The 19,446-nt window shown below is 40.2% G+C and overlaps 1 protein-coding gene across 1 annotated transcript in view; it reads left to right on the forward strand.

Annotated features, from left to right (window-relative positions):
• Positions 1-1,572: 1,572 nt before the first annotated feature.
• The window catches only part of nr5a2 (nuclear receptor subfamily 5, group A, member 2), a 53,285-nt gene continuing 35,411 nt past the window's right edge, over positions 1,573-19,446 (forward strand). The window contains exons 1-4 of the mRNA XM_061297964.1: positions 1,573-2,143; positions 4,472-4,590; positions 7,393-7,534; positions 13,916-14,625. Coding sequence (XP_061153948.1) covers positions 2,062-2,143; positions 4,472-4,590; positions 7,393-7,534; positions 13,916-14,625 — 1,053 coding nt within the window. The 5' untranslated portion in view covers positions 1,573-2,061. The remainder of the gene's footprint in view (positions 2,144-4,471; positions 4,591-7,392; positions 7,535-13,915; positions 14,626-19,446) is intronic.

The raw sequence follows: 19,446 nt of genomic DNA on the forward strand, positions 1-19,446 counted from the left end.
ATCAGGCCTCAATTGTTACAGAAATGTTAAAATAATAAGTGAACAAATGTTCTGGATAAGTATTTATCAGAGTTATAGACTGTTTTTGTTTTTTTGTAAAGCCAGATCTCATTAAAATGTTGGTGCATGTTCTCCGTAACCTTCTGACAAGCCCCACTTTCATGTTTTTTCCAGTCAGTTGGGAAGGAGATAACCAAACCCTCAGACGATAGCAGCGTCCTTCCACTTTAGGTTGTCAGCAGCAAAGTTGCGCACTGAAACCTTTCTGCACATCGATGCGCACACACATGCACTCCACTCAAAGGGGACAGCCTTTGTTTGATCCAATGTGAGGTTTATCTCCTAAACCCAAATGTCAACACTTACTGTTGACACACTCCGTTTCCTCCAACAATCCAGTGCGGTCCACAGTCAAAGGCCTGCGAAAGGAGCAAGTAAAAGTAGTTGACCTGGGGCAGAATGGAAAGTCAAAAGGAATATGAACAAATAATACTGATCCCACAACACATCACACATCTGCAAATGTAAACCAGCGCACCATTTTGCATTCTAACAGACAGCTAGAATGTCAATGTTTGTGTGTGCTCCTAATTTCAAAACTCGGATGAGTCCAAAGTTTGAGTGCATTTTTTCTTGGCTACTGACATTTCTTTTGCTCTTTTTTGTTGTTACTTTTTTAAAACCTCAAAATATAATACCACATGAATAACACATTTTTTGCATTGTATACAACATTCAGAACACATTCACATAAACTAACTCCATAACTTTAAAATATATATTGCAACACATGTGTCCACCCCAATGTCTTTCACCTCAGCACCTGGAGAGGAGCTCCCTCACTCCTGCAGGTTAATCATTCCAGCAGTGATATCATGTCAGAAAAGGTCTTATCTAATTGCCTGACATGAAACCCCACCCCCTACTTTTAACCCTCTTTTCGACTTGTAAACTTGTATAAATGAGGTGAATAGGGTGGAGGGAAATTCTACAATTATATATATATATATATATATATATATATATGGCGTTATACATCAAAATAAATAAAAAATAATAAAATAATAACAGATGGATATTTCTCCTATCAAAATAGAATAACATAATAACAATAACAGCACAACATGCTCAGAAAGAAAGAAAGAAAGAAAGAAAGAAAGAAAGAAAGAAAGAAAGAAAGAAAGAAAGAAAGAAAGAAAGAAAGAAAGAAAGAAAGAAAGAAAGAAAGAAAGAAAGAAAGAAAAAGAGAGAAAGAAAGAAAGAAAGAAAGAAAGTTAATATTATTATCATTTGCAGGTAACCATAATATAAACGTGCACCTATAAAGAAACGAGCGTCTGGGAGTTATCCAGGTCCGTCTGCGCGTGCATGTGCTCGTGCACTTTCAAGTCATGATACTAAAGCCGATCTTTAAGGTACACCATTAACGGGTTCTAACAGGTGAGGTTTTGGAGAGACGAACCCGAGGCGATGGGTCCCGGTCCAATGGTCTGATTGGACCGGGGATCAATGACGTCAGACGGCCGCATGAGTCGAGGATTGGAGGGAGGGGAGTAAACAGCGGGACGAGGAGGAGGAAGAGGAGGAAAAGAGGTTTCCACATCTCAGGCAGTCCGGCTTGACGCGCCGAGTCTGGTTTTACGCACAGGGGAGCGCGCAGATTTTTTTCTAAAGGCTTTAAGTTATTTACTTTTACTTTATTAGTTTATCGCGCCAACAACACGTTTGGAGACGACTCTAGAAAACTTATTTCGTGTTTTAATCCACGTTTTGCGCGTTTGGGTGACCCAATTCCTTGCTCAGTGCGCAACTGCGACTCAGTATCGTTTTTGTTTGTTGTTTTTGGGTTGGGGTGGCAAAATGATATTCTGACATGTAGAATTGCGTTACTTTTGTCAAGGACAATATTCAACATTATTTCCCGTTTGGTCTGAGACATTCAGAAGAACGCCAGATATAGCTCGAGAAAGACGCAGGCCACTTTGACAAAAAGTGCGCCCATTCCATCAGAGTGTCACTCGCTTACGAGTCTCCCGCTGAGCTGAGGCCGGCGGCGCTGACATGCTGCCCAAAGTCGAGACTGAATCGCTGGGACTCTCTCGATCGTATGGGGAACAAGGACATATGCCAAGAAATTTGCAAGGTAAGAGCTGACACACCTCTCACTTTAGACAACAAACGTGCCAATCATGTTTTATTAGGTGGAACTAAACGACGGACGTGATACTATCAGTTCATAGTTTCCATGGCTGTCAGAGTAATCAAAGATGTTTCGGTTTGCAGAGCATTCTGTTGCATATTGCGGTCTCTGTCTGTGAGTCGGAATAAAAGTAAAAGTGTATTTTTTGACTTGAGCATTTTGTGGCTTGCGATCCCGCCACTGATCACTTACAGTCACGCTTATATTTGGACATGTCCTGACGCAGGGCGCGTAAAAACTGTCCAAACTGCCGAAATAGAGTGTATAAATGTATGCACCCAGTGACCCGTTTGACTTAATTCTGATCGGTAATTTAATGTGTATGAATGCGCGTGTGAAGGGTGGGGAGAGGGGCAAGAGTGTTTTCCTCCTCCGCTATTTATCAATCTCGAGTTTAGAGTGTTTAAATTTGTAATATTATTCGCATCAACTCTTTGCATGGATTACACTATATCTTCATCTTATATCGGGAAAATTATCCTTAAAAGTGGTATTTAAATATTTTAGGAGACATTCTGAAACATTACACACGTTTCAGATATATTTGAAAAATGAACAATATTGCAGTGAGTCATTTTGCGGTTTTAAATTTCTTCGCATGTTTGGCCGTGTTATATATATATTTTTTTCTAATCCCTGCAATGTTACCTTGTATTCATTTAATATTTTGGGACTTAAGATACTCGATCATTTTCCAAATGATTACAGTGCGGATTGGATTGTGGCGTGTATAGTAAAATAGAAAGAAACCGAGGTTGCAAAATTTTTGTCACTGCATGCGTCACCTGTCAAAATCAAATTCAAACTGCACCTCGAAATACTTTTGTCATTCCACGGCGGTCTAAGCGGGCAATCAATTAGCTGCGCGTGTTTATGAGATTCTGATAACAGAGCCAAGACTCCCTGACAAGTCAACTAAAAGAGTGGCTTGTTAGAGGAACACTTATCTGCTTTTACACACGCAATAAAACAATGTAGCTCAGGACACGTTTTTTTTTTATTTTTCTTGGAAGTATTTAGAGATTGCAAATGCCAGATATGTTGTAGTGAGTATATTGCCTCAGTAAAAAGCCAACGATTGGAAAAGAAAATATTTACAAATTAAAGGTAACTTTGTGTTTATTTTTGCGATTTAGAAATGCGCATTTTCATTGTCCTTGTGAAAATTGGTGCAAAACAGCGCAACTCGCTATACGTTTTTCTGTATTTTTCATTAATTCAACGTCCTGCAGGTCTCCCTAAACTCTACAATTTGAAGGTCTTTCCGAATGTGACAAAAATGTGTGAATATATTGCACAGGCCCCGCGGTGTATTTATTTTTGTTTTTACTTTATTTTAAAACCCACACCGTTTTTTTATTATTCCATTTGACTCTTTCTGAATGTAAAATAACCCAGCGGCACAGTGCAACTTGTTGCTCTGATCTGCATATAGGAATGCAACTGCCTTGGAAATTATTATAATTCCAATTGCAAAAAAATCATATAAGACTGGCAAAACTGTTCGCACGAAGGCCTCAAACAAGACAAAACTGAACAAATAGAGAATAATAAGCTTTTTCTCCCCGTTTTTACCGGCTGTAATATTTGCAAATCTACCTCTTTTTCATCTGAATAAGGCAACTCTTTGGAATTAGTGAAATGAATAATTAACCAGGTAAAAAATAAAATAAACGGCACGTTTTAATGGTAGTAATTTATAAATATACTATAATGTCGAATGATACACAATTTCAAATTAATATTGGGATTGCGGTTCTCGTGATTATGGGAAAACAAAAATGTGAAATACAAAAAATAAAAAAAATACATAAATAAAGAGGCCTTCAGTTTTTTATTCGTTAGAGAGGGAATAATCGTGGTTGTTTCTGTGCTGGCCTGCAGTGACGAGCGCTTGTGCGTGTCCGCATGTGCATGCGTGCGCGCGCACTTGTGTCTTCATTTGTCTGTGGGCGGCAACATGTTCTCTTTCACTCTTTAACGCTAATATCTGTCCCCCAGCGAGCTCGACGTGGATGTATTGCATATTTATGAGACTCACTTTCATCGTCTTCTTTTTTGGGGGGGGGCGTCAGATTTGCAATCCAATGTGCAGGAATTAAGCGAGATCATTTACAGCGTCTGTGCGTCGATTTTCCGTTTACCCTTGAAAATAAACGTCCCCAAGGCAAAACTTTACGGAGCGTCACCTATTTGGGCCGTTTTGCGCTCCAAATTGAACACGGTCAGCACTGTGACAGTCTATTTTGTGTACGCATGTGTCTCTTGCAGTTCCACAATTAAAAATGATGGACTACTCATATGACGAAGACTTGGACGAGATGTGTCCCGTGTGTGGAGACAAGGTTTCAGGCTACCACTACGGACTCCTCACCTGTGAAAGCTGCAAGGTTGGACAAATTTTGCTTCTTAGTGTGTGTGCGTGTGTGTGCACGCGTGCGTGTGTGGGCGCGCGTGTGTATAGTGGGGTGGGGGCGGGGGGTCGGGAGTATTAACATCCGTGACGCGGCTTCATAACCTCGACTTTGGACCTTTGAACCTTTTCCAGGGTGTTAAACGCACTTTGCTCACGTTTGGGGATATTTTGCTAACAAAAGCAAGTGAAATTCTACAAGTGGGAAATATTTTTCTTATTGTGGTATGCTCACATCATTTTGCGAAACACCAAGCTACACAAAGTAAAACTCAAGGCCGCAACATTAGGTACACCTGCACAATAATGAGATGCAATATAAAGGCTGTATCACAAATTCTGCTTTTACAAAAATAATGCTTTGATTGGCACTATAGGAGCGGTATTATTTGCTAAAAGTGTGCTTATTATTATGAGTGTAATTATCTGTGGAGTAGAACTGCATTGCATTAATCCAAGAGCCGCTTGTAATATTTTGAGCCCCGTGTTTTGCTAAACGGGGCCACTACACATAAAAAGGGATGAGAACAGTTTTACAACACTGCAACGACAATGCAATACTGTGAAGTTAATACCTCTGTGTCAAACAAACGAGAGTATTATTAGACTCATAACGGTGAGGTATGTTGTGGTTATTATAACTCCGTTTGTATACTTATGCACGATGAAACTCTCATCGCAAGTTCATTAATAGCCGAACGACAGTGTCTGAATGGAAAAAGGCTTCATCATACAAACACGGTTGCAAAGTAAACTGTTTTGACGTTGAGCTCCATCAGCAGGTTTTTGTCCTATTTCCTGTTCTCTCTTCATGTAGGCATTAGCAACGCAAATGTCTCTGCGTTAATACAACTTGAAGTACATAGAGTATGTACTGTTTTTTAATACAGTATTGATGCAGTGATATTGCATTTTTTGCCTATGTGGTCACTATTTAAAGCAGATGTTATAGATTGAATTCCGTATTGTAACCTTGAGATGCTATAGGCACTTGCTCGCAGAGACGTCAGTGGCATCTGTGCAGCTTCTCACCCTCAAACACACCCTCGCGCCTTTTTACTCCAAATTGTGTGTGTGCGTGCGTGCGTGTGTGCGTGCGTGTGTGTGTGTGTGTGTGTGTGTGTGTACGTGTACTTGTGTGTGCCTCCAGGCTGCATATGAAGAGGTGTTTTAATGATGCACTGTCTATCCTTGTTGAAACATTAATAATATTGATATTTACCGCTAACCAATCATTGATTCACTCAATAAAGAGGCCACCTTGATTGTCAATGGCAGCCTCGTAATTGTCAAGCTGATGTATTAGTTTGCTGTCAGAGCCCCCCCCCCCCTTAAAAAAAACATGCATACATGCATTGAGGGCTTTTCCTTTGCCATTCAAGTGCAGAGAGTAAAGAGAAAACAGACTCAGGGTGAGGTATTGGTGAGAGGTGCCTGAAACTTCGATCCCTGCAAGGAGTCGGTAAAAAGGTCAGGGTCAAGGTGTAGAATATTCACAATTTAAGTTCAAGTATAGCTATTCCAAAGTGAGCATTTTGAATGTAAATTCAAATGGATTAAAAACTGTTTTGACTTGAATGATTGGATATAGAAAGGCTACTTACAAATGGAGTTTCAATATAGTTATATTTTATATAATTTAATCACTTTTAATGGGAATAGAAAAAGAGCTCCGTTGTTTTCTAACTCCTTGGTTGGCTGCTGTATACTGGAATTTCCAGGTGTATGACTAATAAAGGAGTGTGAAATACTTGCTGCATGCGAGTAGACGACAATAATGCTGTGTGCAGTAAACCCCATGGATGGCTGGATGGATGGCTGGATGGCTGGATGGCTGGCTGGCTGGCTGGCTGGCTGGCTGGCTGGCTGGCTGGATGGATGGATGGATGGATGGATGGATGGATGGATGGATGGATGGATGAGGGAGGGAGGGAGGAAGAGAGTGAGGGGGGAGGGAGGGAGGGAGGGGGGTGGGAGTGATGGATAGCATAGATTCATTTTCTACTTTTTATATCCACACCGCTATTAAACTAAAAGAAACTAAAACTTATTCATCATGCAGTTACTGTTAAACTGAGTGACTTTCCAAATGTTTGGTTTCATGTATAATAACGTTTGGTGGATCTTTTTTGTACTCACCAAACTTTATGTTTTATTTAACGATACAGATTGTTAATTAAATCCGTGTTTGGTAAAATATTGACAACAGCCGTCTCTATTCATTTATTTTATTTGGGAGGGAAAAAGCAGGTTCATGCTGCATGCAGTCCTCCAAGATTATGGATCTGGAATACATTATACCTGCTCCCATCCTTCCTCCATTTGATTTTCATTGCTTTTGCCAATAATTAATTCCATGTTGCAGTCAGGAACTCTATTATCCCGGAACTGAGAATTATGTAAATGTATTGGATTTGCACGTGTTCTCGTGTGCTTAAATTTATTAAAGTGGAAAGTTGATTTCCGTCAAAAGTCTAAAGGAGGCTATCATAAATGAGTTGAGTATTTTTTAGGTACTAACTTCATACACAAAGACGTTGTATGTGGATCTTTGTATAATATTAGTGGGGGTCAGGTGAGACTTTAATTTATATTTTAAAAAAAATATCTCAGCACATTTCATTTAAAAACAAGCGCCATAACTTCTTCTTTCTATATTAACTGTGTGACATACCTGCGTGTGCGTGAGTGCATTCAACCAGTGTGCGTGTGAATGGGTGCATTACCATCAAATGGATGGGGTCAGGCAGGTTGACATGTTAATTGGTTCCCTCCGCAGGGCTTCTTCAAGCGCACGGTCCAGAACAACAAGCGCTACACATGTATTGAGAACCAGAGTTGCCAGATTGACAAGACCCAGAGGAAGCGCTGCCCATACTGCCGCTTCCAAAAGTGCCTCACTGTCGGCATGAAGCTGGAAGGTAAAGCAATACATTCGCAATTACAACATTTCAAATGCCAACATGACTAGAAAATGTTTTTCCTGGTCTTTTGCTCAAGTAATTCAGCATCTTACCTGCTTCATCTGACTGTGTGCGTTTGTGTTCTTTATTTAAAAGCTCACTTAGCTAAAAAAATATAGCTAAAATATATATATATATATATATCTGCATAAGCTGAACTCTGTCTTTGCAAATGCAAGCATAAAAGATATAAAATACTCAGACATATTTCAATAGTTAGGCTGACATGTTGTATGACCAGTAATCTATTTACTGTACAAAAACATTTATGTACTTCACTTTTATGAAGGAGTTTTATGAGAATACCACACCATAAAAAGAAAAGTAAAAATTGTGCACATCTGCAGAAGTGAAAAGGCAAAAACAGGGAACATTCTTTGCTAAGCATCATATAGTTTTCAAGATACGATGCCTGTTTGCAATCACTGAAAGTGGAAGGAAAAAATTATTGCATGGAGCAGTTCAAGTAGGAGGCTGACTGACTCTGGACGTCCACACAGGTGTTTTATAAACTTTTAGCGTTTTTGTGAAATGACAAATTCGTCATTTTCCATGAAATCACAGTTGAATGCTTTGTAGCAGAAGCTATTCATGCTTTGGCTTGAAGTGTATTATTCCATGATCATTTGGAGTGTGAATAGCTTTTATTCCAAATTGAGATATCCACAAAAGTACATTACACCAGTTGAATACCTCCTTTGACAATAAAATTGTCTGCATGTTTCTTTTTTTTTTTGACTACTGGAACACCTCTCCTTTCCTCCTGTGTGTTGAAAACGAGCAATGCTTATTAGTATTTTAAATGGGGGTCAGAGGGAGTTTGGGGGTATCTGGTAGCTGCTGGACACTTAATACCTGCCAGACAGGGAATAAAATCAAAAATCTCAAACTTGGCATGAGGGTGAGAATGGTAATGATGATACTTTTGGCCGGCCAGTTTGAAGCCTCTTTGTTTAATTTGAACGCAGCTCCGAAGACGGCTCAAACATAGCTAAAGTTGAATGGTGACAGCATGGCAGGGCAAATAATCCTCCTTTTCAAAGATAATATTTCAAATCAATTAGTTTTATTCTGAATGCACAAATTCTAGGGCATGTGTTGGCCTACAGGTCACTTTACAACGATAATAAAACAAGATGGTTATTATTTAATAGAGAACCAATATTGCTATTCTCTATTGTAATCTTGGTATTTATACACTACCAGTCAAAAGTCTGGACACAATTTCTAGTTCTATTGAGAAACTGTGGTCACTGTTTTAACTAGTTGTGTATAGTAAACATTTTGTCAACCGGCCTATAAGGAAAGACGGGCGGTATAAAAGCAAACTAACAAACTCCTGAAGTAAAATCTTTCCGGAGGTTTCTCCCTTCTTCCCTCCATGCGAGGAGTAATTAATCGCTCTTAATCAGGAATGGCCGCTGGGCACGACGTCCCATCCTGCTATTTTCCAGCTGACGTGGGCGCACAGTTTTCCGTGTTTGGTTTGTTGGCAGTAACTTTCAGCTCGGGGGCACGACAGGCCCTCCAGCATTCTGTCAAGGCCCAGGATCTCCAGTGGACGACTCCTGCCACAACCACTAAAGCCCTCCTCCACAAGAAGGCTGACACCCCCTGCCACACACACACACGCACACACACACACACACACACACACACACACACACACACACACGCACACACGCGCACGACTCCTTATCAAATACATGTATTCATGAAAAGGCCAAAGGTGTTCAGAGGGCCACAGGCGAGATCGTGAAGCTACAATTGGAAAGACACAGTAATGATAAAAGAGAGCCCGTTCGGATTCACGCTTATTTCACGGCATGACAGAGCAGCTTGGAGCAAAATGTGAAACGAATGGAAACCAACTGCATGAGAGTTTATTTTGATTATCTAATGTTGGTTGATTTGCAAGCAGTCAGTACAGTGTGCTGTTTCTAGTTTGGAAATTATTCAAGATTGTTAAAATGTTTATCCTCGTGTCGGTGTGGAACTTTAGGAGGTGTGTGAAATTTCAAAAGAAGAAAATATTTTAATAGTACTACAGTAGGAATGGTAGAAATACCAGTCTTAATTCATTTTAAAAAGATCAGCATTATAGAATTATATTCTATTCCAATCCAGTCACTGTGTACTTTGGAACGACGGTGGCCCTCAAAAAACAAAAGATATGAAGTTTGATTTACTGAACGGTTGGTTGCTAAAATGGGAGCAAAGATGTTTGCTTAAGCAAACAGCGGTGGAAATTGATCCACTTACTTTAGGCATCCAGGATTGTGTTTGCCAGTCATGCAAAACTAATTCAATTTGCAGTTCATTCTGGGACGTATATTTGGAAACTGTTGAAATCATACATGCAATGTGATTCATCAGACTTCAGACAAATCGCAAAGGCTGATTTTACATTCTACGTCTGAAAGGCAGGTGTAAAGGAGCACGCAAATGAGAAGTGGTCTTGGGAGTTTTAACACAGTCTTAATGAAGCAAGTTTACCACTGGCTTTTGTGCATTTGCTGGGTTTCCCCAAATTATGGGAGTAATAGATTTCTTTTGTGTAAATTAATAATATATTTTTTTGTCTTCCAAATACACGTCCAATTCTATCACTTCAAATTTCATTTTGCACTTGTTGTGCTTCCCCAAAGTTTATATGATTGAAAAACCGTCAATTAACTTAAGTGCAAAACCCTCTTTTAAATATCGACCATATTTACAACTTTGGCCGACAGCATGCAATCTGGTAGACTGAGTATTCATGCAGTTTAGCAGCGGCCATTTAAGAGCTTAGTAAAAGACAGCAGTCTCAATAGATTTCACCCAACACACCCATAAATAGCACGCAAAATCTGTCAGAGTGAACATGCAATTTAGTACCTGTTTGGAATCTTAGTAAATCAGGCCCATGGTCTTTGGGCACAAATAATTTGAGTTGCTGAGGGTGCTGGCAGACCATTCTACCCCGTATGAAGAGACACACATTTTCTTCGGTGGTTCTTGTAAAAAATTAATTCATTGGAGAAACCCTTAATTAATACAGAAGGAACATATTGAATTATATCAAAGGACCATCATTTTTAAGATGCTCCCTATTTTACTATAGGATATGAAAAACGGTAAATAGAAAATGGAGTCCCTAACACATCTGACACATAATTGCTTCAAAATGGTGGGTTAAAAACAACACAGACAAGATGTTTGCAGTTTGAGTTTGTTCACGTTACAGGCAATCAAAGTGCTGATTGATTGATTTATTTTTATTTTTATTTTTATTTTTATTTTTATTTTTATTTTTATTTTTATTTTTATTTTTATTTTTATTTTTATTTTTATTTTTATTTTTATTTTTATTTTTATTTTTATTTTTATTTTTATTTTTATTTTTATTTTTATTTTTATTTTTATTTTTATTTTTATTTTTATTTTTATTTTTATTTTTATTTTTATTTTTATTTTTATTTTTATTTTTATTTTTATTTTTATTTTTATTTTTATTTTGACAAAATGCTCAGAAAAATGCCTATCACACATTTGAAATTGAAGATGAGCTGGTTCTTTTAACCACATGCACACACTGATGTGCCAATGTGGCATATGAGCCAGTTGAACCATTGGTAGAAAGAAGGTAAGATTCCAGCAAGGTTTCAACCCATTAACACTGGAGCTGATGAAGCATGTTACATCTGAGTATCACCCCCCACTGGTGGGATATTCTAGAAGATACCTTGATTATATGCTTCAGTGGCTTGCCTAATGTCTCCTTCACTGAGGGTATCGCCTAAAATATGCAGTGTGGTTCATAATTGAAGCTAATTAACCTTGAAGACCTGTTACTTTCTTTCTAGTCGGAAGAGGGTCTTCTACAGTAGGCCTACATCTATCAGATTTAAACATACCCACACCATCCACAAATTTTACACCAATAAAAGAGCAGCATCAGACTATGCAGACAAAACAATGCTTTGCGTTCATAGACAATATCAGCCCATTATCTTGGCCATCATTTTGGCCAACGTTTTCATTGCCTTCTATTTTTAATGAGAATTTTTTGGGGGGTAATGTCCCCTAAGTAGTCATTTTAAAAATATATATTAAAAAAATATACATTTCTATTTAGCCTACCGTTTCTTATCCATCTACCTCTTCATTGATTTGTCTGTATTCAGCCTCCTACTACCTCTATTGTAAAACTATACCCATCCCATTACTTATACGTAGATATCATAGGTATTCATGTGTGAGCACAGGCTCGGGTGCATGCGGAGCAGAGGCCGAGGCCCCGACATGACAAACAGGGTGTCAGCAAGGCTCTGCAGGAACCATTAATATGCTGGCGACCGACAGGGATCCTCACCTGCGTGCACTTAATATTCCTGTATATTAAACAACCATAAATCAGAGGACATAAGCACTGAGCGGTGTGTGTGCATCATGTGTGTGAGTATGGAAAGCTCTGTATGTTGCTCCATGTGTGTCAAGAAAAGAATGTAGTTTGTTAAAAAATATGTATTAAGAATAAATACAAGAGACAACATGTATGACTAAAACACAATGGTACCTAGGAAACAAACAAAAGCAGTAACTAAAAAAAGAACAAAACACACAAAAGAACATAAAAAAAAACTTGGGACGCTGAACAGAGGCCTTTAGATATGTTTGCGTACTGCACGCGTTTGTGGATGTAAAAAATTAAACTATGTATGTTTGTTTGGGGGTGTATATTTGTCTGTGTAGAGTTATTTGTGAGCACAGAAATACGCCTTGTCCTTATTTCTCGACTGTGTCCCTGTAAAAAAAAAAAAAAATATGAACCTCATTTGTCTAGGGCTAGGCCACCTATTGGTTTCTTGGCTCATTAATTGCAACATTGTGTAGAAGTCGTTAATACTCTTAAATGGACCCACACAAATGATTAAATGGGTACATTTCTCAAAACCCCGTAATTTTATAGTCAAGATTCTACAAGTACAAATGTTCATGATGATCCCTGGCAGTGTGTGTTAAGTTCCAGTGAGGCTGTTTTATGTCATTGAGTAATGCACTGCGTATGCGTTACAAACTCTTTGAGATGTCAAGACTTTATCCTCCAATCTATATTTGTGATCAAGACATACGTGTTTGTGTGTGTGCGTGCGTGTGTGAGTGTGTCCATGCGTGCATGTGTGTGTGTGGCGTGTTAGATCCTAGCATTCAAATCAGTGACAGGCACTTTTCTAACGGAGGTCATTAAAATCACTCCCAAGGCAGCTTTGGAGTGCATGTAAAGGGGGTACGTAGGGGGATTGGGGGGTGGGGTGGAGGGGCTCATCCTTTCCAGTACTCCACACCCACTACTCAGTCCTCAAGTGTTCTTTTACTAATCTATTAAGACATTATGAGCTGTAGTGGACCTGGGCCAAGTCACCATGATATCCCAGGAATCAAAATGCAAAAGAGGGGCCAAAAGCTTAAAGTACTACAGATGGCCGATTGCTGTAGTATTGCAATGAGGTCTTCTGTTGTTTCGTCCCTGATATCTCTTAGCTCTTTGTACGGGGTCGGAGTAAAGGGTGATTAAATATGAATAATTAACTCCCACGCCCCCCAACTGGGAGGCAGCAGAGCAGCTTTGCAATGGCAGCAGTCAGACAGATCACACATGGCCCCCGTAGCAGTCCAATGTGTAACCGTCTCATTCATTAGACATACCAAGAGCACACACACGATGTGATCCTCGCCGTGGGATCCTGCATGAAGATTATAGGGCGTAGGGGAGAACTTCCATGCAAATTGTCAGCATGTAGTTTGGTCTATCCAGGCCGGTTTTCAAGCTTTTAAATATTCTTAATTAGTCTTATGTGGCTCGCTTTGTTTTCCATTTGTATTTCCATGGAGGGAGGTTTGTGTCTTTGGTGAATAAGTAACTTCACTATCAGGTAGACCCGAGGGCTTTAAAAGTCAACAATGTCAAGTGTAATCACAGCAGAAAACCTTTGTCCTACATAGACATTACAACTATTAAGTTCATTTCTATTGCACCATTTAACAGTGGACAAATGTTTTATAAATTTATTTCCACAGATCTATTTGCACATTTTCATCTGCAACCACACTGGACATTCTTTTCGCAACCACAATCCAAAAACATGGAGAACCTGTCATAACACCAAACAAAAATGGGATACAAATGGGTCAGGGGGTTATGGTTAGAATGATACAATTTATTTCCAAAATATGCCAGTTTCATACAAATTCCACTATATATTTTTTTGTACCAAATCCAATTAACATGGTGCTCATTGAATGGCAGTAATAATATTTTTGCCTTTTTCTTTCTCTTTGTCATTATGTCTTTTCCAGCTGTGCGAGCAGATCGTATGCGAGGAGGACGCAACAAGTTCGGCCCAATGTACAAACGTGACAGGGCCCTCAAGCAACAGAAGAAGGCACTGATCCGAGCTAACGGCCTGAAAATCGAGGCCATGAGCCAGGTGATGCAGGCTGTCCCTACCGACCTCACCATCTCATCAGCCATTCAGAACATTCACTCAGCTGCCTCCAAGGGCCTTCCGCTGAGCCATCACGCTGGCCACCACGCCAGTCACCATCATCACCACCACCACCATCATGGCACCGCCTTACCCCCGACAGACTATGACCGCAGTCCTTTCGTCACTTCACCCGTCAGCATGGCAATGCCACCGCATGCCGGCAGCTTGCAGGGCTACCAAACAGCCTACGGACACTTCCAAGGCACACGCACCATTAAGTCTGAGTACCCAGACCCATACACCAGCTCCCCTGAGTCCATCATGGGCTACGCCTACGTTGATGCCTACCAGTCGGGCTCGCCACCCAGTTTCCCCCACCTGATCGTAGAGCTGCTCAAGTGTGAACCGGACGAGCCTCAGATTCAAGCGAAGATCCTGGCCTACCTGCAGCAGGAGCAGGCCAGCCGGGGAAAGCACGAAAAGCTCAACACCTTCGGTCTCATGTGCAAGATGGCTGACCAAACGCTCTTCTCCATCGTGGAGTGGGCTCGCAGCAGCATCTTCTTTCGTGAACTCAAGGTGGGTGCGCATGGCGTGTCAAGATTTCTTTCAAAAATTGTGTTTGTAATAGTTGAGTCCAAATATGCGATTGTCTGCATGCATTACACAAATGATTCGCTATCTACAAAAATAGAAACAAAGTCCATGGATATTGATTCAATCACTCGATGTAAGACATGTCTTTAATCTGCCTCTCATATGCACTGCTTCAGCACCAATCTTCACAGGACTGTGAACGCAAACTGTCCTAATAACTGATCAGAAATTCAGCAGCCACTCGTATTTTTCTCCAACATGACACATTTTGGCTATGGGCTGCGATAACTCCAGGTCTTTTTTCATTGGGTTGTAGTCTGGCTGATTTATCTGCCCATGAGTGATTCCTCTGATCTGACTGTGCGCACTCCGTGTGATGTATCACTGGTTAGCATATTGACTGAAGAGTCAGAGGAGATACAATACGGCAAATGTGATCTGAAAGCATATCAAGACTGACTTGATCCCCGGTAGAAGCGCTCTTGTCCCAGGGCTGATCCCCACAAAGCTACTACTTTTGCACCGTTGGACAATTGATTGGTATACATTGGCAACATATTAGAATTTTGGGTCAATGACAAGATCCAATGACAGACTTCTTTTTTTCGTCCTAATGGACATATTGGTGTAAATTGTATTTTCAGGAATATCATTTGACTGTACTACAGATCTATCCCCATTTCTGACAGTGACTCCTCCAGTTGACAACCACACACAGGGTCAAAATCATCCCATCAAACTTCCTTTGTGATTTGTAAGCCTAATCACAACAGTAGCTGTCTCAGACACACATCAAAAACAAATGAACAAGTTTAGCACCACACATCTTCCTAGATTCTTACATTTCTCCAAGAATAGGCTTAAGAATATCTGACAAGAGCTCCAGGAATCGCGACCAAATGTACGTACCGTAATTTTCTGACTAAAAGTCGCTCCGGAGTACAAGTCGCATCAGCCATGAAATGGCCAAAAAAGTGAAAAAAAACATATATAAGTCGCTCCGGAGTATAGGTCGCATTTTGGGGGGCAATTTATTCGACAAAATCCAACACCAAGAACAGACATGAACGAGCAACAACAGTCTAAACGATAGGTATGCTAACGTGACATAAACACAAACAAAGAGCTGAGAACGGGCCTGACGTAACATTCAGAGTTATTGAAAAGAACTATTACATAAATAACACGTTTATAAAACCATCTGTGTCACTCCAATTCATTAAATCCATCGATCGTCCTTTGTCAACAATGGGTGCGTGCCGCTGACGACGGCGCTTGCACTTCGAAATATTCCACAGGCCCATATAACGATATATATTAATTAGATATCAAATAACTATTATATAGTAAGCAATAATATTATCAAACCATCTGTGCACTCTAAATCATTAAATCCATTGATCAAATTCCTCGGCCTTTGTTGTCCTTTGTGCGCCCTGATGTCAGCCTCGTCGTTATTCCACAGATCTAGTATATAATTAGATTGTAGCGTTAACAAAGTACAAGGAAAGACGTGGGTTTGGTAAACGGCTCTTTATTTAACAAAACAAACTTCCAGGGGTGTGGCGGCGTGGACTTCCAGCCACGGAGGTGGAAGAGAGATCCATAGAATAGAACCGGGCGTGCGTAAAAGCCATGACCGAGCCCCATCCACCGTTCCCGGACAGCCACCCGGCCGAGTGCCGGCCCTCGACTTCCATCCACGGAGGTGAAAGAGGTCCGTAGAGTAGGACCGGGCGTGCGTAAAAGCCATGTCCGAGCCCCATCCACCGTCCCCGGACAGCCACCCGGCCAAGCGCCAGCCCCCGACTTCTATCCACGGAGGTGAAAGAGAGCTCCGTAGAGTAGGACCGGGCGTGCGTAAAAGCCATAATAGTTTTTCAAACTTTCTGTGTCACTCCAAATCCTTAAATCCTTCAAACTCTTTGTCCTCTGTGTCACTTAGAAACAAAGCCGCTAATGATGCCGGTAGTACGTGGGGCCCTTCGTCATCCCGTGACCAATCTTTGTCCTTTTTGTAAACAACCGCCACGCCGCGTCACGCTGCTGACGTCACTTGAAATTCAAATGACAGTAATCCCTTGCTACATCGCGGTTCGTTTATCGTGGTTTAACTTTTTTTTTTTTAATTTTTTTGAAAAAAAACACATATAAGTCGCACCCCCACCCAAACTATGAAAAAAAACACGACTTATAGTCCGAAAATTACGGTATCCATACTTATCTGGTTGACATAATGTCAGTGAACGTACAAACCATTTGTATATATTTTACGAGGCCATGATCCGACATAGCTCCCGCAAAGGATTATTTCAAGTGCATGCCCCATAGTGGTTTTATTTTCTTCCTGATCGAAGGTTAATATATTGAACGGCATGGTCTTCGGTTTGATCAGTCTGTCTCTCATGTCTTTTCACGTACTTCTGTTGTCGCAACCTTTTATCTGGCATAGCACATTGCCAAAGGCTCAAGTGCTTATTAAAAGGCCGAGGGCATTCATAAAATTACCTCCACATATTGAAAGTAATTTTATTTTCAGATGGCAAATAATACATGTAATGAATTCTTTTTTTTAATATATGAAAGAGAGCCAATTACAAAGTACTTGAAAGCACATGCTGACATTTAGCACAGTGTGTCACAGCTATTGACATTTTTTTGGATTTGCATTTGCATTCAGCTGAGATCCTCGGTACTACAGTCAAACACACACACACACACAAAGTACACACAAAGGGTGCGGCTACTGCTAATCATTGTGTACTCTTTGTCCATTAATTCTGAATGATCATTTTGCACCGCAATTTCCTATCCACTTATCCTGATTCAATTATCACAACCACTTGTGTCTGTCGCACCCTGATTAGCTGTGGAATGTAATGTCTTTTTATTGTCCTAATGACCACCATATTACTGAAACTTGATAGCAAATGAGCCAGGTGCCTGTTACAAAAGTAGAGAATGACATGGGCTCAATAGAAGACAATACTCTCCCTGAGCAACCCCCCACCCTCACTTCTCTGCCCAGACAGATTATTTTGATTTGATTTTGGGATAGGTGATGATAATTTAGCTGATGGCGGGCTACTCTAATAACAAGTTTTCAAAAGGCCCATCTAAATAATTATAAATACTATGGATGCCTACCACACATTGCACAGGCTCCTGCTTTTACTGACTAATACGTAATTGAGCATATTTTAGTGTCTGACGGTGTGGTGTCATTGACACCGATGGTGTGGCTCAATTAACGCAACGAATGGAGCACTGTTATTGCTGTTTTATGGCCCATTGTTTTGAGTTGGCCTCTTACGGCAAATACTTTTGACAATGGTTTCCCTCCTACGTTTTACGGATGTTTGAATTAACATTTGAATTTGATTGTGACTATGTTACATGTGTGTTTCATGACCCAATTCTGCTACTGGTGTTTGCAGCTCAATTACAGCGTTAGAAGAATCACAGACTCAAATAACCTTAGCTCTCTCCACTTACTAGATGAACGTGAATGTGGTTCCTTTAATTTAATTTAATTTTGGGTTGTTCAGAATTTGAATCTATCTGTTCTGTTTGGCGTGTGATGTTTGGTTATTGGCTAGAAAGCACAAAGACAGGAAGAAGAGTAGAATTAAAAGTTTGTCACACGAGTAGCCGGCCTGAAGCTGTAGGTAACTAAATATATACATTCATCTCCTGGGCTCTCTCCTTTTTGCGCTCTCGCTCTGACGCACTAACACAGACTACACTTGCACATTGAGCGCTCACTATTATTAGCGCGGTAAGAACAAAAGAATTTCTTTGGTAATCGAGCCAACCTCAGGGGGTGTGTACGAGATGTCTGCCAAAACAAGTGTTTAAAGATTTAGTTTCCGTAAGTTTACCTCTGTCACGGGACTCGGACGCATTTAGCCATTAGCGGGACCTTTTGAAGATCCCTGTCCTGGCCTCTTCCAGAGTGGCATGCTGAGCCTTGTTTTTCTGGTAAGGAGACATTAAGATGGACAAATTTAACACACCAACCACTCGCCCAGTTTCTCAAGCTTTATTGAACCAAGGCACTCATTTTCATAAAGAAGAAACATTTCACAGCACATCTCCAACAAAAATGCCACAAATAGTATCAACACGTACTAATGATGATCTTGCATCTTGCGAAGAGCATTTAATTGTTCTGCCTAAACGTCAGTGCCGTAGATAAATGGATTAACAAAGATAGTATATTTGTAGTTAATGAATAGTATTCTTTTAACTTTTTTTCTGTATTTTATTACTATTGCGTAATTGTCAAAGTGACTGTGTCGAGCTGGTCTAGCCCTATGCTCTTCTCCATTGTGCGAGCATTTTGGGATAGCTGTTCCAACGCAAACAACTAACACAATGGAATAGAGAATTTAGCAGGGAGATGGATGATATTGATGATTCATATGTTTACGTCTAACCTTACGAACTCAATTTTCTTTTCAACACTTCTGCCGTGTCCCTTTTTTTCCTCTCCACACCTTTTAATAAACCGGATGGAGCTCTCATTTTGGAACCAGAAGCACTTTTGTGTGCCTAGTCAACACACACTAGCCAGCAGGTAATTACTGGAAAAAAAAAAAATCTTATAGATTCCAGTCATCATATTCACATCTGCTTTATTCATTTTACAGATTCTGCGGAAGAATATCTCCTTGTCATGCATTCAGCTGTAATGGTCTTGGCAGTTCAATTATTTTGTCTCTTAGGTTAAAAAAAAATCAAACGAATGATGACATTACCAATTTAGTACCATGCCACAGAATCCGTGGTATTAAATCCTAA

The sequence above is a fragment of the Syngnathus typhle genome, linkage group LG14 (genome assembly GCF_033458585.1).
Source record: "Syngnathus typhle isolate RoL2023-S1 ecotype Sweden linkage group LG14, RoL_Styp_1.0, whole genome shotgun sequence".
In the NCBI taxonomy this organism is placed as follows: domain Eukaryota; kingdom Metazoa; phylum Chordata; class Actinopteri; order Syngnathiformes; family Syngnathidae; genus Syngnathus; species Syngnathus typhle.